General features: G+C 38.0%; 1 protein-coding gene across 4 annotated transcripts in view; it reads left to right on the forward strand.

Moving 5' to 3' along the window:
• Window positions 1-21,670, forward strand: part of AVL9 (AVL9 cell migration associated) — a 98,975-nt gene that overhangs the window by 32,150 nt on the left and 45,155 nt on the right. For all 4 annotated transcript variants that reach the window (XR_010945580.1, XR_010945579.1, XM_067746680.1 and 1 more), the window contains exons 9-13: window positions 1,968-2,037; window positions 8,990-9,528; window positions 16,472-16,606; window positions 18,225-18,444; window positions 20,712-20,829. Coding sequence is in view for 2 of the 4 variants with exons in the window: in XM_067746680.1 (XP_067602781.1) it covers window positions 1,968-2,037; window positions 8,990-9,528; window positions 16,472-16,606; window positions 18,225-18,444; window positions 20,712-20,829 (1,082 nt within the window). In the remaining 2 variants the exon portion in view is untranslated. The remainder of the gene's footprint in view (window positions 1-1,967; window positions 2,038-8,989; window positions 9,529-16,471; window positions 16,607-18,224; window positions 18,445-20,711; window positions 20,830-21,670) is intronic.

Below are 21,670 nucleotides of genomic sequence, written 5' to 3' on the forward strand. Positions count from 1 at the left end.
TTGAGGCACTGCCATCTTTTCCACAGTAGCTAAATCACTTTACATTCCTAATAACAGCGCATAAGTGTTCCGATTTATTCTCGTCCTCTCCAACACTGGTTACTTTCAGGTTTTTTGATAGTAGCCGTCCCTAATAGGTATGAGGTGATATCTCCTGGGTTTGATTTGCATTTTCCTAATGATTAGTTATGTTGAGCACCTTTTCATGTGCTTTTTGGCCACTTGCATATCTTCCTTGTAGAAATGTGTATCCAAGTCCTTCGCCCATTTTTAATCAGGTTTGTTTTTTTTGTTGTTGAGTTGTAGGTTTCAAACTTTTTATTGCAACCCATAATAAAAAATGTTTTTCATTGAAACTTAGAGCACATGTGGATACATGTATCTGAAACAAAATTTTGCAAAATAATATTTAGCCTAGCCACATGCAGTGGCACTTATGATCAAGTAGACTTTATTTAATGTGGCAAATCACAGGTAGACACTTTTTATATTGATTTAATAAAGTAAGGACATCTTTTAATGCAGTCTTGGTTTCTCTGTACTTGCAAAGCATTCAAATAAGCAATGTGTAAGGAGAGCACAGGAGATGATGGATGTTACGCTTTACTGGATATCACTTAGTGCCACTAAATGATTTAATGGTTTAAAAAAAGAAAAAACTCTCACCTGAGCAACTACATGCTTGTTTTTTTCCTCTAATTTAATTATCACCAGCATTAGTTTTAGTGCACTATCTAACTGAACCCTGTTCCGGATTAATTTTTGTCAATTTTTATTCTGAAAAATGTCAAACCTACAGGAAAGTTGATAGAGTAATATATAATGAACACTTTTATACCCTTCATCTGTGTTTATGAGTTGTTAACATTTTGCTTTTGTATTACATTGTTTTATATGTGTTCATTTTTCTCCCTGAATCATAATAATTTTAAAGTAATTTGTAGACACCATGGTACTTCATCCCTAAATACTTTAGGACAGCAGTCCCCAGCCTTTTTGGCACCAGGGACCAGTTTCACAGAAGACGGTATTTCCATGGATCGGAGGCGGGGCAGGGGGGATGGTTCAGGCAGTAATGCGAGCGATGGGGAGCGATGGGGAGTGGCATATGAAGCTTTCCTTGCTTGCTGGCTGCTCACCTCCTGCTGTGCAGCCCGATTCCTAACACGCCCTGGATATATTTCTTAAGAATAAGGGTGCATTCCCACAGACAAAATATCATTTTCACATTCAAGAAATCTAACATTGATATAATAAATGCTATCTAATGTACAGTCCATTTTCACATTTCCCCAGATGTCATAATAATGTCCTATAAGCTGGTTGCTTTTCTTAATCTGGAGACCAAGGATCATTTATTGCATTGTTAGCTTTCTTTAATCTCAAACAGTGCCACCACCTCGCTCTTTTTTTGTTTCTCTTTGTTTTTATGACATTGGCCTTTTAATTTTTTTTTTTTTTAAGAATCCAGATTAGTTGCATTATAGTATTAGATTTGTCTGATTGTTGTCACTAGTTTCAGATTAAATTTTTTTGGCAAGAATACAGGTGGTGGTGTGTCCTTCTTGGGGCATCACATCAGGAGCCCCATAACTGTTTGTATTATTATTGGCAATGTGAAATTTGATGATCTGATTCAGGTGGTGGTTACCAGGTTTCTTTAAATTAGGTACTTGTTTTTTCTCTTTGCAATTAATAGGTAAACTGTGGGTTGATAAATTTGAAGATATGTGGATATCCTGTTGCCCAACAACCTTTCACAATAGTTTTAGCATCCATTGGTAATTTTTACCTGAACCATGATAGATGGCTTGGTGATTTTCTGATTCTATCAAAATTCTGTATGTTTTAGCTGTTACACTTCTGTAAAGAGTTTTCCCTTCTCCCTTCTTTTCTTTTTTCTTGTTTTAAAGTATCATTGTGGACTCATGGATTTTCTGATTTAATTTTGATTGACTCCATTTCAGGTTCTCTTTTATATTTCTCCAGTGAATAAATTGGTGGGTGCCCTGATGACAGTGTTATCCCTTTTTCCAGGTAAGAGCGTAGCGGTTTCTACTCTACCTTTTTATAATTTGTCCTGGACCTTTTTTTAAAAAATTAATTTATTTATTTTTGGCTGCATTGGGTCCTTGTTGCTGCGCGCGAGCTTTCCTTAGTTGCGGAGAGTGGGGGCTACTCTTCATTGCGGTGTGTGGGCTTATCATTGTGGTGGCTTCTCTTGTTGCAGAGCACGGCTCTAGGTGTGCGAGCTTCAGTAGTTGTGGCACATGGGCTCAGTAGTTGTGGTGCCGGGCTTAGTTGCTCAGCGGCATGGTGGATCTTTCTGGACCAGGGCTTGAATCCGTGTCCCCTGCATTAGCAGGCGGATTCTTAACCATTGTACCACCAAGGAAGCCCTGTCCTGGACTTTGTTTTTTTAAATATTTATTTATTTTTATTATTTTGAATTTTATTTTATTTTTTATACAGCAGGTTCTTATTAGTTATCTATTTTATACATATTAGTATGTATACTTATTTATTTTTGGCTGCATCGGGTCTTCGTTGCTACCCGCGGGCTTTCTGTAGTTGTGGTGAGCAGGGGTTATTCTTCGTTGTAGTGCGCGGGCTTCTCATTCCAGTGGCTTCTCTTATTACAGACCATGGGCTCTAGGCACGAGGGCTTCATAGTTGTGGCACATGGGCTCAGTAGTTGTGGCTTGCAGGCTCTTGAGTGCAGGCTCAGTAGTTGTGGCACACGGGCTTAGATGCTCCACTGCATGTGGGATCTTCCTTGACCAGAGCTCAACTCCATGTCCCCTGCATTGGTAGGCGGATTCTTAACCACTGCTCCACCAGGGAAGTCCATGAACCTTTTTTTTTTTTGGTCCATGAACCTTTGAATGATAAAAATTTTCAAGGAAAAAGTGGTTAGGGTTACCATTCTATTTTTTTTTTCTCCAGAAGTTTATTTATTTTTATTAAAAAAAAATATTTATTTACTTATTTGACTGCACTGGGTCTTAGTTGCAGCACATGGGATCTTTTAGTTGAGACATGGGGTAATCTTTTTTTTAATTAATTAATTTTTAAAAAATTTATTTTATTTTTGTCTGTGTTGGGTCTTCGTTGCTGCGCACGGGCTTTCCCTAGTTGCGGTGAGCATGGGCTACTCTTCATTGTGGTGCACAGGCTTCTCATTGCGGTGGATTCTCTTGTTGCAGAGCACAGTCTCTAGGTACACAGGCTTCAGTAGTTGTGGCTCACGGGTTCTAGAGCGCAGGTTCAGTAGTTGTGGCGCATGGGCTTAGTTGCTCCATGGCATGTGGGATCTTTCTGGACCAGAGCTCGAACCTGTGTCCACTGCATTGGCAGGCAAATTCTTAACCACTGTGCCACCAGGGAAGCGACATGAGGGAATCTATTAACTGTGGCATGTGGGATCTAGTTCCCTGACATTTTCACTTTGGCCATAGGTTTCTCTTTTGTCTGACATTTTCTTTTCTCTCTCGTTTTTTATTTTAATTTATTTTTTTATAAGCAGGTTATTATTAGACATCAATTATATACACATCAGTGTATACATGTCAATCCCAATCTCCCAATTCATCACACCAACACCACCCCACCCCCCGCTGCTTTCCCCCCTTGGTGTCCATACATTTGTTCTCTACATCTGTGTCTCTATTTCTGCCCAGCAAACTGGTTCATCTGTACCATCTTTCTAGGTTCCGCATATATGTGTTAATGTACAATATTTGTTTTTCTCTTTCTGACTTACTTCACTATGACAGTCTCTAGATCCACACAAGTCTCTACAAATGACCCAATTTCGTTCCTCTTTATGGCTAATATACCATTGTATATATGTACCACATATTCTTTATCCATTCGTCTGTTGATGGGCATTTAGGTTGCTTCCATGACCTGGCTGTTGTAAATAGTGCTGCAATGAACATTGGGGTGCATGTGTCTTTTTGAATTATGGTTTTCTCTGGATATATGCCCAGGAGTGGAATTGCTGGGTCATATGGTAATTCTATTTTTAATTTTTTAAGGAACCTCCATACTGTTCTCCATAATGGCTGTATCAATTTACAGTCCCACCAACAGTGCAAGAGGGTTCCCTTTTCTCCACACCCTCTCCAGCATTTGTTGTTTGTAGTTTTCCTGATGATGCCCATGCTAACTGGTGTGAGGTGACACCTCATTGCATTTCTCTAATAATTAGTGATGTTGAGCTGCTTTTCATGTGCCTCTTGGTCATCTGTATGTCTTCTTTGGAGAAATGTCTATTTAGGTCTTCTGCCCATTTTTGGATTGGGTTGTTCGTATTTTTAATATTGAGCTGCATGAGCTATTTATTTATATATCTTGGAGATTAATCCTTTGTCCATTGATTTGTTTGCAAATATTTTCTCCCATTCTGAGTGTTGTCTTTTGCTCTTGTTTGTGGTTTCCTTTGCTGTGCAAAAGCTTTTAAGTTTCATTAGGTCCCATTTGTTTATTTTTGTTTTTATTTCCATTACTCTAGGAAGTGGATCAAAAAAAGATCTTGCTGTGATTTATGTCAAAGAGTGTTCTTCCTATGTTTTCCTCTGAGTTTTACAGTGTCCAGTCTTACATTTAGGTCTCTACTCCATTTTGAGTTTAGTTTTGTGTATGGTGTTAGGGAGTGTTCTAATTTCATTCTTTTACATGTAGCTGTCCAGTTTTCCCATCACCACTTATTGAAGAGACTGTCTTTTCTCCATTGTGTATCCTTGCCTCGTTTGTCATAGATTAGTTGACTGTAGGTGCGTGGATTTATCTCTGGGCTTTCTATCCTGTTCCATTGATCTATATCTCTGTTTATGTGCCAGTACCATATTGTCTTGATTACTGTAGCTTTGTAGTACAGTCTGAAGTCAGGGAGTCTGATTCCTCCAGCTCTGTTTTTTTCCCCTCAAGACTGCTTTGGCTATTCAGGGTCTTTTGTATCTCCATACAAATTTTAAGATTTTTTGTTCTAGTTTTGTAAAAAATGCCATTGGTAATTTGATAGGGATTGCACTGAATCTGTAGATTGCTTTGGGCAGTATAGTCATTTTCACATTATTGATTCTTCCAATCCAAGAACGTGGTATATCTCTCCATCTGTTTGTATCATCTTTAATTTCTTTCATCAGTGTCTTATACTTTGCTGCATACAGGTCTTTTGTCTCATTAGGTAAGTTTATTCCTAGGTATTTTATTCTTTTTGTTGCAATGGTAAATGGGAGTGTTTCCTTAATTTCTCTTTCAGATTTTTCATCATTAGTGTATGGGAATGCAAGATATTTCTGTGCATTAATTTTGTATCCTGCAACTTTACCAAATTCATTGATTAGCTCTAGTAGTTTTCTGGTGGCATCCTTAGGATTCTGTATGTATAGTATCATGTCATCTGCAAACAGTGACAGTTTTACTTCTTTTCCAATTTGTATTCCTTTTATTTCTTTTTCTTCTCTGATTGCCATGGCTGGGACTTCCAAAACTATGTTGAATAAGTGGCAAGGCTGGACATCCTTGTCTTGTTCCTGATCTTAGAGGAAATGCTTTCAGTTTTTCACCATTGAGAATGATGTTTGCTATGGGCTTGTCGTATATGGCCTTTATTATGTTGAAGTAGGTTCCCTCTATGCCCACTTTGTGGAGAGTTTCTTTCATAAATGGGTGTTGAATTTTGTCAAAAGCTTTTTCTGCATCTATTGAGATGATCATATGGTTTTTATTCTTCAGCTTGTTAATATGGTGTATCACATTGATTGATTTGCATATATTGAAGAATCCTTGCATCCCTGGGATAAATCCCACTCAATCATGGGGGTGTTGGTCACTTAACATCCTTTTAATTTGTTGTTGGGTTCTGTTTGCTAGTATTTTGTTGAGGATTTCTGCATCTATATTCATCAGTGATATTGGTCTGTAATTTTTTTTTTTTTTTTTTTTGTGGTACGCGGGCCTCTCACTGTTGTGGCCTCTCCCGTTGCGGAGCACAGGCTCCGGACGCGCAGGATCAGCGGCCATGGCTCACGGGCCCAACCGCTCCGCGGCATGTGGGATCCTCCCGGACCAGGGAACAAACTCGCATCCTCTGCATAGGCAGGCTGACTCTCAACCACTGCACCACCAGGGAAGCCCCCTCTGCAGTTTTTTGGAAGAGTTTGAGAAGCATGGGTGTTAGCTCTTCTCTAAATGTTTGATAGAATTCACCTGTGAAGCCATCTGATCCTGGACTTGTGTTAGTTGGAAGATTTTTAATCACAGTTTCAATTTCATTACTTGTGATTGGTCTGTTCATTTCTGCAGTGTCTCTTGTAACATCTCCTTTTTCATTTCTGATTTTATTGATCTGAGTCCTCTCCTTCTTTTTCTTCATCAGTCTGGCTAATGGTTTATCAATTTTGTTTATCTTCTCAGAGAACCAGCTTTTAGATTTATTGATCTTTGCTATTGTTTTCTTTGTTTCTATTTCATTTATTTCTGCTCTGATCTTTATGATTTATTTCCTTCTGCTAACTTTGGGTGTAAGGTTAGATTGTTTATTTGAGATGTTTCTTGTTTCTTTTTGTTTGTTTGTTTCTTGTTTCTTGATGTAGGATTGTATAGCTATAAACTTCCCTCTTAGAACTGCTTTTGCTGCATACCATGGGTTTTGGATCGTTGTGTTTTCATTGTCATGTGTCTCTAGGTGTTTTTTGATTTCCTCTTTGATTTCTTCAGTGATCTCTTGGTTATTTAGTAACGTATTGTTTAGCCCCTCCATGTGTTTGTGTTTTTTACCTTTGTTTCCCTGTAATTGATTTCTGATCTCATAGCCTTGTGGTCAGAAAAGATGCTTGATATGATTTCAATTTTCTTAAATTTACTGAGGCTTGATTTGTGACCCAAGATGTGATCTATGCTGGAGAATGTTCTGTGCGCACTTGAGAAGAAAGTGTAATCTCCTGTTTTTGGATGGAATGTCCTATAAATATCAATTAAATCTATCTGGTCTACTGTGTCATTTAAAGGTTGTGTTTCCTTACTAATTTTCTGTCTGACTGATCTGTCCAGTGGTGTAAGTGACGTGTTAAAGTCCCCCACTGTTATTGTTACTGTTGATTTCCTCTTTTACAGCTGTTAGCAGTTGCCTTATGTGTTGAAGTGCTCCTAGATTGGTTGCATATATATTTATAATTGTTGTATCTTCTTCTTGGATTGATCCCTTGATCATCATGTAGTGTCCTTCCTTGTCTCTTGTAACATTCTTTATTTTAAAGTCTATTTTATGTGATATGAGTATAGCTACTCCAGCTTTCTTTTGATTTCCATTTGCATGGAATATCTTTTTACATCCCCTCACTTTCAGTCTGTATGTATCCCTAGGTCTGAAGTGGGTCTCTTGTAGACATCATATATGTGGGTCTTGTTTTTGTATCCATTCAGCGAGCCTTTGTCTTTTGGTTGGGGCTTTTAATCCATTCACATTTAAGGTAATTATCAATATGTATGTTCCTATGACCATTTTCTTAATTGTTTTGGGTTTGTTTCTGTAAGTCCTTTTCTTCTCTTGTGTTTCCCACTTAGCAAAGTTCCGTTAGCGTTTGTTGTTGAGCTGGTTTGGTGGTGCTGAAATCTCTTAGCTTTTGCTTGTCTGTAAAGCTTTTGATTTCTCTGTGGAATCTGAATGAGATCCTTGCCAGGTAGAGTAGTCTTGGTTGTAGGTTCTTCCCTTTCAACACTTTAAATATGTAGTGCCACTCCCTGCTGGCTTGTAGAGTTTCTGCTGAGAAATCAGCTGTTAATGTTTCATGAATTCCCTTGTATGCTATTTGTCGTTTTTCCCTTGTTGCTTTTAATAATTTTTCTTTGTCTTTAATTTTTGTCAACTTGATTACTATGTGTCTCGGTGTGTTTCTCCCTGTGTCTATCCTGCCTGGGACTCTCTGCGCTTCCTGGACTTGGGTGGCTATTTCCTTTCCCATGTTAGGGAAGTTTTTGACTATAATCTCTTCAAATAATTTTTCGGGTCCTTTCTCTCTCTCTTCTCCTTCTGGGACCCCTATTATGCGAATGTTACTGCGTTTAATGTTGTCCCAGAGGTCTGTTAGACTGTCTTCACTTCTTTTCATTCTTTTTTCTTTATTCTGTTCCACAGCAGTGAATTCCACCATTCTGTCTTCCAGGTCATTTATCCGTTCTTCTGCCTCAGTTATTCTACTATTGATTCCTTCTAGTGTATTTTTCATTTCAGTTACTGTATTGTTCATCTCTGTTTGCTCCTTAATTCTTCTAGGTCTTTGTTAAACATTTCTTGCATCTTCTCGATCTTTGCCTCCATTCTTTTTCTGAGGTCCTGGATCATCTTCACTATCATCATTCTGAATTCTTTTTCTGGAAAGTTGCCTATCTCCACTTCATGTAGTTGTTTTTCTGGGGTTTTATTTTGTTCCTTCATCTGGTATATAGTCCTCTGCCTTTTCATCTTGTCTATCTTTCTGTGAATGTAGTTTTTGTTCCACAGGCTGCAGGATTGTAATTCTTCTTGCTTCTGTTCTCTGTTCTCTTTTTTGTCATTGAAATTTGTGCAAGCATAGCTTATTAAAATTTTTATAGGAGAGTTCCACTATTTTGATTGTATTTTTTTAATTTTTATTTTGTTTTTTTATACAGCAGGTTCTTATTAGTTATCTACTTTGTACATATTAATGTGTACATGTCAATCCCAATCTTCCAATTCATCCCACCACCACCCCCACGTCCCACATTCCCCCCTTGGTGTCCATACATTTGTTGTCTACATCTGTGTCTCTACTTCTGCCTTGCAAACCGGTTCATCTGTACCATTTTTCTAGATTCCACATATATGTGTTAATATACGATATTTGTATGTCTCTTCTGACTTACTTCAAGGGAGTTCCACTATTTAAAGCAGAATATACAACTCTTGTTTTTCCTTTACCTTATTATGAGCCAAACTGTTCACCAATATTGTATGTTTTAGGCATGATTGAACATGGTCTCAGTGATAGTTCTCAATATAGACCCCGAAAGAGTATGTCTGAAGATGTTGGGCTTCAAGAAAGTAATCCCACTGAAGATGAGTTTGTTTCTATGCCTGCTGCTGACATTTCAAATACCAACTTGGAAACTGTTGAGAAAATCATGATGAGAAACCATGGAAGAGATGCTGCCATGAAGACTGAAGAGCCTTTTTTCCAGGTAGATGATGACAGCAGTGAAGGACAGGAACCCAATGACAGCAATCAATATTTGAAACCTCCTTCTCGCCCATCTCCAGAGTCTTCAGAAAGTGACTGGGAGACCTTGGATCCTAGTGTCTTAGAGGACTCCTCCTTGAAAGAAAGAGAACAAGTGGGATCAGAACAGACAAACTCATTTCCAAAGGACTCTTTGCCCTCAGACAGTCCTCCGATTACTGTACAACCTCAAGCTAACACAGGCCAGGTAGTCCTGATACCAGGGATAATTTCTGGTTTGGAAGAGGACCAGTATGGCATGCCCCTGGCCATCTTCACAAAGGTAAGGTTTAAAATGCTTTATTAAGGCCCTTAAGGATATAACAAAATCCTCTTAGAATTTAACTTTTAGTGTTAAACACATTTTCAGTCTGAAAATTTTTCTTTGACTGTAAAATACACAGTGCTTTGGCATCTGTGACCATAGTGTAAGGCTACAGAGAATTAATTCAGGGGATTTTGAGGTCACCAATCACTGTATTTGGCCTGTTTTTAATTATTCAGGTTTATCTTTGGTGGGGGAGGAGGCAGTCTTGATTACATTAAATGAATGTATATTAAAATACGACAATTCCAAAAGCTACAAAAAAGCTTAGATGGCTAACGTAAATTTTAGCACCCCTCATAGGTATAATATAGTGTTTTGGTTAACTTGCCCTAAAAACTATTTTTTAATCTTTTTATGAAAAAACATTCAAAATGCATTTATGATTTAACTTAAACACAACGTAGTAAATCTAATTGAATCTTTGAGCCAGTATCTTATGTCCTAGGGTATCATTTCTTAATTTCAGGAATATTTTAGGATTCTGGAAGCGACATTTGGGTTCTTTTGATTTTTCATTCTGCTCACGAGAAACTCCTTATTTTATTGCCATTCATGAATTAGTTTTCAAAATGGAGCAGAAGAAAAAAAATCCCCTTTTTTTTTAAAAAAATAAAATTTATTTATTTATTTATGGCTGCATTGGGTTTTCACTAATGTGCGCAGGCTTCCTCTAGTTGCAGCGAGCAGGGGCTATTCTTCATTGTGGTGCGTGGGTTTCTCATTGCGGTGGGTTCTCTTGCTGCGGAGCATGGGCTCTAAGCGCGCGGCCTTCAGTAGTTGTGGCAGATGGGCTTAGTTGTTCCACGCTATGTGGAATCTTCTCGGATCAGGAATCGAACCAGTGTCTCCTGTATGTTTCATTTTTTAGTCAAAAAGTATTTATTGCCTTCCTATGTGCTAGGCTCGTACTAGGTTCTAAATTCTTGCAACCATGGTCTTGCAATCTACCATGAAAGACATACATCTGTCCAGTAACTAGAGCAATGTTTTATGATTTCCCTAAGTACCTTCCTTTATGCCTGAAGTAAAAGAAATTGGATAGTATTGACTTGAACATGTATTTCCACTATATGATAAATTCTTTCTGGGTGTATTCAGTTTTACAAATAAGTACTTGCCCCAAGTCAGTGTTGCTGAATAGTTAACAGAAAATGCTGTCTTTGTTCATTTTGTGACCTGTTAGGGGGTGCTGAAATTATCTTAATTGGTTTCATGATTGAACTAATGTACATTTTCTTAAAACTGGGATTCAGGAGCCTGGGGAGAAAACTCAGGGCTCTCAAACTACTGAGTATACTCAATAGACGCAAATTGTGGGTTTTCTGAATTCATATGTGAGTGTCATGACTGCCTGTACTTTTTGGAGCCCTTACTTTGCTGCTTCACCCACCCACTCTAATTTTTATCACTGTGGAGATATCAAGAGGGAGGGATTTTGTTTTTGTCTGCCAGGTTGCTGAATTAAAGCAATGTTAATGTGTTCCGTGTGCTGTTAATAAACTGTTTGGCAGAATATTCTTTTTGTGTCCATTATACCAGTACTGAATATATGATGGGCTTACCACCATCATTATGGTAAATTAAACTTTTTTTTTGGTTTTATGTTTTATTGTGTGATGATTCAAATCTAACTTGTGTAATCACAGTTTCAAATACAATCGCTGATTCTTTCATGTCAGTAGCTTTCAAATATGGAATATACTTAAAAGTGAATTGCCTTTAGGCTTTTTTTCTCTTGAAGATGAGAGTACAAGTAAAAATACTTGTACAGAAGAACTACGTTAAAAAGCATATTTAAAAATATATATATTATTTATTTATTTATTTTTGGCTGTGTTGGGTCTTCGTTGCCGCACATGGGGTTTCTTTATTTGTGGTGAACGGGGGCTACTCTTTGTTGTGGTGTGCGGGCTTCTCATTGCAGTGGCTTCTCTTGTTGAGGAGCACGGGCTCTAGGTGCATGGGCTCAGTAGTTGTGGCTCACGGGCTCTGGAGTGCAGGCTCAGTAGTTGTGGCACATGGGCTTAGTTGCTTTGTGGCATGTGGGATCTTCCCGGACCAGGGCTCAAACCTGTGTCCCCTGCATTGGCAGGAGGATTCTTAACCACTGCACCACCAGGGAAGCCCACAGTTTGCAACTGTTTTAACAAAAAAAAAAATATGAAAGAATTAAAAGTATATGTAGTTGGAAACCAAAATTTTTTTCTGCCATATGTATTAAACTGCTTTATGTATTGCTTCTGAGTTTATATTTGGTTTGCTTGCTTACAGGGTATCATATTCAAATTTAGGGAACCTACAGATAACTTGTGACTAGCTAAAAAGTAATGGATGCATGTTTTTTAGTTTTATTTAAGTGTCACTATACTATTTTTTTTTCCTCTCAACATTGTTTTTAGTTCATCCGTAATTTTGCATGAAGTCGTGTATTATTATTCTTCTGTAGTTTTCTGTTTTCGGCTCTTCTGTAGCTTACGAATTCTGTGGATGGACATCTACATTGTTTTCAGTTTCTGGCTACTACAAATAATGCTTCTATGAAATTCTTATTTGGAAATCTTGGCTGTATACATGCAAGCATTTCTTTAGGATTCAGTACCTAGAAGTGGGAATACTGGATTACAGGGAATGGGTATGTTAGCTTTACTAGAATAATTCCAAACTGTTTTCTAAAGTGGTTGTGACAGTTTCCATTCCCATAGCAGTGGTTAAGAGTTCCCATTGTTTCACATTCTTACCAACACTTGTTATTGTCAAACTTCCTAATACTTAGCCAATCTGGTAGTATCTTCTGGCTCTTAGTTTGTAATTTTTTTTCAGTAGTCACTGTTGAGGTTGAGCATCTTTTCATGTTCTTCTTAACCATTTGGATTTTCCTTTGTGTAGTAATTGTTCAAAGCTTCTGGGTTGTTTCCCTTGTTGTCACTGATTTATGGGACTTAAAGCTTTGTAGTTTTGGCTTTCACATTTTGGGTTTTATCTACCTGGAATTAATTTTTGTGTATGGTTGAGAAAGGGAGTCTGTCTCTGTGCTTTTTGTTGTTTCATTGGTGTATCTGTCCCTGCGTCAGTCCTGCATTGTGTTAATTACCATGTATGTTGAGTCAGGCAGAGATTCCTCTCTTGCTATTGTTCTTCAAGAGTTTCTTAGCCCTTTGCATTTCCACATTAATTTTAGGATCAACTTAAGTTCTCACTCACAGAGGTTGAGATTTTGAGAGATTACCTTTAAACGCTAGATAAAATTTTGTAGAGAACTGACATCCCTGCAGTATGGAGGCTTCCAGTTCATGAACATGCTTATCATCCCTGAACAGAGGAGAGATGAGAAAATGCCAGTTGGTCCTGATGGCATTGTAGCCCTTCCCAAGTCGCAATGGAGAAGGCACTATGCTTTTGCAGCTCTCTAGCAGATCAGCTCACAACAGGTTTGCCAGATTTACCAAGCTGAGGTGTGTTTTTTGACGTTATTTGTTTTTTAGTTTTAATTGTGGTTTAAAAAAAAAACAACATAAGGTTTATCTTTACCATTTTTTAAAAATTTATTTTTATTTTTTCTTTATTCTTGGCTGCATTGGGTCTTTGTTGTGCGTGGGCTTTCTCTAGTTGCGGCGAGCGGGGGCTACTCTTCGTTGCGGTGTGTGGGCTTCTCATTGCAGTGGCTTCTCTTGTTGTGGAGCATGGGCTCTAGGGACACGGGCTTCAGTAGTTGTGGCACGTGGGCCTAGTAGTTGTGGCTCACAGGCTCTAGAGCTCAGGCTTTAGTAGTTGTGGTGCATGGGCTTAGTTGCTTTGCGGCATGTGGGATCTTCCCAGACCAGGGCTCGAACCTGTGTCCCCTGCATTGGCCGGCAGATTCTTAACCACTGTGCCACGAGGGAAGCCCCATCTGTACCATTTTTTTTTAATTAATCAATTAATTTATTTATTTTTGGCTGTGTTGTGTCTTCGTTTCTGTGTGAGGGCTTTCTCTAGTTGTGGTAAGCGGGGGCCACTCTTCATCGCGGTGTGTGGGCCTCTCACTATCGCGGCCTCTCCTGTTGCGGAGCACAGGCTCCAGACGCGCAGGCTCAGAAGTTGTGGTTCATGGGCCTAGTTGCTCCGCGGCATGTGGGGTCTTCCGAGACCAGGGCTCAGACCTGTGTCCCCTGCATTAGCAGACAGATTCTCAACCACTGTGCCACCAGGGAAGCCCATCTCTACCATTTTTAAGTGCACAATTCAGTGGTGTTGTTAAGTGTATTCTCATGGTTGTACTACAGATGTCTAGAACTTTCTCATCTTGCAAAACTGAAACTCTATAACCTTTAAACCACAACTCCCCATTCTCCCCTCACCCCAGCTCTTGTCACCCATCATTGTTTCCATGAACTTGACTACTTTAAAATACCTTACATAAGTGGAATCATAATACAGCATTTATCTTTTTGGGACTGTCCTCTTTCAGTTAACATAATGTCCTCAAGGTTCATCCATGTTGTAGCATATGATAGGATTTCCTTCCTCCTCAAGGCTGAATAATACTCCATTGTACGTATATACCACATTTTCTTTATCCATTTATCCATCGATGGACGTATGGGTTGCTTCTACCTTTTGCCTATTTTGAGTAGTGTGGCTGTGAGCATAGGTGTGCAGATATCTCTTCAATTTTCTTTTTTTTTTAACCATTATATACTGCAGCTCCAAATGTGGAAGTTAAAGCATCCTAGAAAAGTGGAAAGCCATGGTGAGTTTGGCTGTAGAGGCTGCTCTATGTGAAAGTACCCAGGCTCTTGCTGCCACCAGACACTGAAGACCTTTAAAAGATTTAGGCTAAATTGACCATCATTAAAAGTAATGATGGCAAAATTTTAAGGCCATTTTGATCTACTATTTAAAATAACTTTATAAATATGTAATACTTTCACATGGTTCAATATTCAAAAGGTTCCAAAGCATCTATAATAAAAAGTCTCTCTCATTCCATACCCTGCTATTCAGTTGCTCTCTCCAGGGGCAACCAACCTTACCTATATCTTTTTTTTTTTTTTTTAAGCAAAATATTCCTTGGAGATGAACTTCATCACTCGCTGCAGTGTGTTCCATCATATAGAAGAACATTTATTCATTGCCCTGTTCATGAATAGTTAGGGTTCCTGTCTTTTGCAATGATAAGCAATGCTGCAATAAATAACTTTTTACAAATCTCACACATGAACAGGTCTATCTGTAGGGTAAATTACAAGAAGTAAAATGTTGGGTCAAAGAATATATATATGTATAATATTTTAGGGAAATTTTTTTTCATATTTTTAAAAAGCTTTGAACTATTGATTTTTTTTTAAAAAACACATTCTTAGTTTTCATGCTGTTATAGACTTAGCCAAGAATTCCACTGTTGACGGTAGACTTTTCTTCTCTAACAGAGTCAATTATGAAATGCAATACTATGAGCAATTAAATCAATGTTTGTAAAAATTGGCAGTTCTGAGGGTGCCTTTATCAAGAAGGATTCTCAGGCCTAGTTGGGGGAGTAGGGTATTCTGGGGTCCATATCAAGTTTGAAAGAGCATTCAATATTGTAGTATTTATGTTTAGAAACAGGTAGTTGGGGAGCGGGGAGCCTGTTGTTTTTAATACATAGCACACAAAGTAAAGCATGACCTGTGAGCCTTGCACCAGCTGTTTGAGTGATTTGGCCTAAGGACCAGGGGTCCTTTCCACCTTTAGTCACAAGAGGGTGTGGGTTGAGAAGCACTGTATACTCAGTATGTCTAATGCATAGACATAGATTTATTTTTGCTGCTTCTATTAGTTGGCGTTTTATAGAGCAGAGGAAGACACTGTCAAGAAGAAGAATAAAACCAGCTTTCTAGACATATATTCCAACTTTTGGAAGTCTTCTTTCATGTTAAGTATATAACAACCAGCTGTGAGGTACAAGGCAGATGGTAGATGCATGGAAGGACCTGCAGTAGCAGAAGGGGTGTGTCCTGCCCTCCGAGAAATTCGTCTCATGAGGGAAACAAGACACTATCCAGATAACTATAGTCAGTGTTTCTTAAAAAAAGGTGAGAATAAAAAATAAATGAATGAAACTGTCATCAGACTTGATTGAAACAAATTCAGGGTTTCAGCAAGTCCTCCCTCCTGCCTTCACATGCAGATTGTGCCACTAGTTGGAAATCTATCTTGATATAGAATCTTTCAGCAGAAATTCCATTTCCTCCTTCAGTGCATCACTCCGGTGCTAACACCTTTATTTTCAGGGTATAGGCTGCTTTCTGTACACTTAACTCCCTGCTGTGGCTTGGTGGTTAAAGTATAATTTTCAGGGCAATGGTATTTTCAAATGCAATTCAAATGGAAAGCAATTAAATACACTACTGCCACTGTCATTTGTGCTTTAAACATTTAGTAGCAAGTGTCTTGAAATACTGCTGCATAATTTTAAACAATAGGACAGTAAAATAATTGCTATGCAGTGTTTGCTCTTCTTATAATAGTACTTTGCTGGTTATGTGCAAATGCATGTGTTTTAAAATTTTACTGGAAGAACAAACAGCTTTCTACTAAACAACATACTTTTTAATGGGCTTAATACTTCATTTCCTAAATGAAAAAAAATTCGGTTTGTTAGTTACAGTGGAGGCTTTTAAGTTGAACTGAGGAACAAAGTGGTCGAGTAAGACAACCTTCATGGTAGACCATTTTGCCAAGATTGACCATTCATGCGGACCTATGGTTATTATTATTGGAATATTATTGTATTGAGTCAAAGATCAGCTGTGTTAGGAATGGTGTGGGGTTGGGGAAAGATGGGGAGTTTTTTTCCCTACTATTAGCTTTCTAGGCTTGAGGAGAGACGGGCTGTTCCATTACTTTTCTAATATTTTCTATTACTCTTGTAATTCAGGGATATCTGTGTTTGCCTTATATGGCATTGCAGCAGCATCATCTTCTCTCTGATGTCACCATTCGAGGATTTGTTGCTGGAGCTACTAACATCCTTTTTCGACAACAGAAACACCTCAGTGATGCCATTGTGGAAGTAGGTTACATATGAGTGTGGGTCCTTGACACCGCTGGTCTGTTTTCCTTCTTTCTTTTTGTTTTTCTTTTTTTTTAATGTCTTTATTGGAGTATAGTTGCTTTACAATGGTGTGTTAGTTTCTGCTGTACAACAAAGTGAATCAGCTATATATATACATATATCCCCATTTCTCCTCCCTCTTGCATCTCCCTCCCTCCCACCCTCCCTATCCCACCCCTCTAGGTGGTCACAAAGCACCAAGCTGATCTCCCTGTGCCATGCGGCTGCTTCCCACTAGATATCTATTTTACGTTTGGTAGTGTATATATGTCCATGCCACTCTCTCATTCCATCCCAGCTTACCCTTCCCCCTCCCCGTGTCCTCAAGTCCGTTCTCTACGTCTGTGTCTTTATTCCTGTCGTGCCCCTAGGTTCTTCAGAATCTTTTTTTTTTCTTTAGATTCCATATATATGTGTTAGCATACGGTATTTGTTTTTCTCTTTCTGATTCCTTCTTTCTTAATTGGAATTTGGGGCATAGTAATAATACTAATCGTGGTAATAATTGCTTCCTTTGCCAGGCATCCTAAGCGCCTTAGGTATATGAACTGGTCTGGTTTTCATAACAACCTTTGAAATAGGCATTGTTACTGTCTGTATTACACCTGCAGAAGCTAAGGAACAGAGAGATCAGACAGCTACTAACTGGATGAGCCAGGATTCCTACCTAGGCAATCTGGTCCTACTACAGTCTCACAATTAAAATGTGTTTATCGTATAAATATTTTAAATACTTCTAGCTTGTTTAATATGCCCCAATATCAAGAGGAAGGAACTAGAGAAAAATATTTGACATCTTATTAATATATAAGAAATTTAAATAATTTGTTCAATTTTACAATTAATTTTTACAAATGCGTGAGGGTAATTTTGGCCACCCTAAGGTTTTTGTAGTTTCTAACAGAAAGTACCAGAATGTGCCTCCTGGGAAAACGTTTATAATACAATAAATGAAAAATCTGGGATTCAAAGCTATATGTATCCCAATTTTGAGGGAGAAAAATACATATACTTTCCAAGGCAGGAGGATACAGATGGGAGGACCACAGAGTTTTCTCAACATTATTGGTTACATTCTAGCTCTGAAGTTGGTTGGCAAGTTCATGGGTATTTGTTTTATTATTATACTTTAAAACTAACCTGTAAGTTACATATATTTCTTTCTGTATCAAGTATTACATAATAAAAATATTCCAAAGTGTCCGTGCAATCAAAGGAAAAATTTTTAGGAATTATATTTAATTGTATTCATTTCTGTTTGTATGAAAAAGGTGATTTTAACTATACATTTCTATATTTTCCAAAATATTCAGTCAACGTGAATTACTTCTATAATTCAAGATTAAATATTTATGCATATATTTTCTAAGAACAGAAAATGAGCATTTTTAAAATAGTGAAAGAAAAAAAAACTTCAGTGTAAAAAACCTGTCTCTTTCTTAGGCTCACCTTTTGAGAACGCTGTTATTCATATTTTTTATTTCCAGCTCCAACTTCCCAGTAGTTACTCTTTAAAGTGTGGCATGGATATCTGCGTGAATGCCCAGACTCTGACTTATACCCGGGTACCCTCTAGGTAGAAGAAGCTCTGATCCAGATCCATGATCCAGAACTCAGGAAGCTGCTTAACCCAACCACTGCAGACCTAAGGTTCGCAGATTACCTAGTGAGGCATGTGACCGAGAACCGAGATGATGTCTTCCTGGATGGCACGGGCTGGGAGGGAGGTGACGAATGGATTCGAGCCCAGTTTGCAGTCTACATCCATGCACTGCTGGCCGCCACACTGCAGTTAGGTAAGGAGCTCACAGCCTCTTGCTCATTTTGTAACTCTTACGATGTTTTGAATTGCATAAGAAACAAGTTTATGAAAAATTACCTGTCACTCCCTTATACAGACTTAACTACTCTTTGCATTTTGAGTACTTGATATCCTTCTAGACCTTTTTCTAAGCCTGTGTTTTGGATTTTAGTTTTGTGGTATTTGTGGTAGTCCTTTTACAAACATGGATCCCGTTTTTCATGTTTTTTATAACTTAGTTTTTCTTTATAATAGAAACATAAACATATTATCAAGAGAGTAAATGCAGATTTTCGTCACTTTTTACATGGCCCCTTAGTATTCCACCATATGGAAGGGTATATCAGTATTTGAGTGCTATTTATAAACACTGCTTACATGTTAAGATATATAATGGGTGAAAACAGAAATATAAAAAATAGAAATCATTGAAAATCACATTCTGAGTGATTAGACCTTCAAATTTATCCCCCATTCTGAGAAATTTTATCCCTATTAAGTGGTTAAAATGGAACAGGCAAACATAGAATCACTGCTGAGTTAAAATTATCTCATTCCCCATGGAAAAGAATATATACAATGAGAAAATGAAGCTCTGCAATGAGCTCTCACACCATGGACACCTACCACCCTGGACACTTGGCATATATTCATTAGCTTTGGTGGTGGTGGTGTTAAAAGAGTATAGAGCTTTTGGTTTTCCTTCTTTTCAATTATCCAACTATTTCACAGTTGCTTTTTTAAAAAATGTAGTGGAATCCACATAACCTAAAATTTACCATCGTTACCATTTATGAGTGTATCGTTCCACAGTGACATTAAGTACCTTCACATTGTTGTGTTAGTAGATTTTTAAATCAACCTCACTACTGCCACCTCCCAGGTTAGTTCTTCACATAATATATATAGTTTTAAACTCAGGCTTCGGGCATGTTCTTCATTCGCTAGGAAAGCTAATGGAGCGACTCCTTATTTGCTAATGGGATTTTTTTTTTGAATGTCTGCCTCTTCTATAGCTGTAGCAGCTGAGACCCCAAAATTAAATCCTCTAACCCAGAATCATTCAGTTTATCTAGTAAGAAAACCCAAGTCTCCACCAGCCATGTAGCTTCCTGAGTAATTAATTTACTTCTTAAAAATATTTGCCCGGGTAGCTGTGAGCACTGAGTAATACATAGTAGCTAACTTTTGGGGGGAACGTTTAACATGTGCAGCACCCCCTTTTTTGAGCACTTAACATCTGCTAACTCATTTCATCCTCCCAGCAATCCTAGAGGTAGATACTGTGTCATCCTCATTTTACAGAAGAGAAAGTGAGGGATAGAGAGGTTAAATAGTTTGCTCTTCCACCTGGTAAGAGGCTGAGCTGGGACTTCAGCCCAAGAAGTCTGGCTCAGGCCCAAGCTCTTAAAGGAAATTCAGACCAATGAGCTGTTTGAGGAGTATGTTCTTAAAAGAACTTCCTTATGCTGCATACAGAACCGTGTTATGTCCTTCTCTTCCTCTCCCAGCAAAAAAAGTCACATGTTTCACCCTCAAAGCAAGCAACTTGAAGTTAACATATGAAGCAATAGCTATTTGAATCAGTCCTCAAAACCTTTTCTATCCTTCCAAGTAGAAGAAACGCTCCTCATTGAAGCTTCGCCTCGATAGTGATAAAGCCAAAAAGTTTTAAGCATTAAATATATGAAAAATCTCCTTGTTATTTTAAGTATTTCGACTGTGAAATGCATGGAAACTCAAGAGTAAGTTTCACTGAATAGTGAGGCAAAGAAAAGTAAATAGTGTCTAAAAAGAACCAATTAATGTATTCTTTCTAATTGCCTTTCTTAGAAAAATGGCATTTGTGAGAAGATGAAAAGATACCCTAATTGCCTGCTCCATGTGTAGACATCAGTATGTTTAACCCACTGTCCAGCCTATAGATTTTAATAAATAATACTATGCCTCCTTACCTTGGTAAGGAGAACTTGGAAATATTTTGGAGTTTTAAGGAACCTTAGAAAATATTTGGCTCAACCTCCTTATTTTCTAGTAAGAAAAATGAAATTCTTAGTGAGTAAGTGACTTACCAAAGGCCACATCACTTCTTAACAGGATTTCTGGAATTAGACCCAAGATTCCTAACATCTGGTAGGCTGTCTCCCCAAGAAAGCAGGGGGACAGGGAGGCTAAAGCCATTTCTTTACTGGTTTAGGTTATTAATCTTTACATCCCTGACTGACTACAGTCCAGCTCAACTTTCAAATATTTACTTGACAGATAATGAAAAGATCTTATCAGACTATGGGACGACCTTTGTTACAGCATGGAAGAACACTCACAACTACAGGGTCTGGAACAGCAACAAGCATCCAGCACTTGCAGAAATAAATCCAAAGTAAGCACATCCTCTGAAGGTTGATAGAGGTGGTTCACTTACTAAGTGTGCCCCAGCATAAAGAAAATCATATCTTTAAAAAAAAAAAGAAAAGAAAATCATATCTTAACTCTGATGATATTGTGAATATCTTCAAGAATCTCCCTGAGTAGATTTTTATAAAAAGGCTCCCAAGTACAGAGAAGCAGCTGAAAACTGCTTCCCTATTCACACTTCTTACCCACAAAGCACAAGGCATTTTGGAAGCACTAACATTTCTCCCAGCTTCCAGCGTGATTTGGAGACAAAGTCCTGGCCTGTGAGGATCCTCCTACCTCATGGTTCTTCCCTCCCTTTCGCTGGATCTCTGCCTCAGCAGAATGGTCAAACAAGACAGAACCCTTGAGGGAAATAGCACTGGTTAAAACTGAGAGGTTATTTTATTTTATCTATTTTTATTTTTTTAAACTGAGAGGTTATTTTAAAATATGAAGTGTGAACAACTAAAGTTAATATTTAAACTCCTAGATTTGCAGTCAAATCTGATGCAGTTTCCACATCAGATTCTAGATCCAACAAAATTTAATACCTGTCACAGTGCCAACTGCTGGGCAAAGACTTTATCCCATGTGAAAGACATTTAAACATGCTGGGGAGTGGGGCCATTAAGAAATAATACTATGTGAATGGCAGAGTAGCGTCTAAGGAGATCAATTAATATAATGCGTACATCTTGGCAACTTCTTTTCTAAATTAAAATATATAATTTTTTATTTACAATACAAGTATACGCTGAACGTTTGTTTTCATTTGTGTTTTAAACTTTACTTCTCGGTGAGAATCTGACAAAAATCAACTTAGT

This window comes from Pseudorca crassidens, chromosome 8, assembly GCF_039906515.1.
Source record: "Pseudorca crassidens isolate mPseCra1 chromosome 8, mPseCra1.hap1, whole genome shotgun sequence".
In the NCBI taxonomy this organism is placed as follows: Eukaryota; Metazoa; Chordata; class Mammalia; order Artiodactyla; family Delphinidae; genus Pseudorca; species Pseudorca crassidens.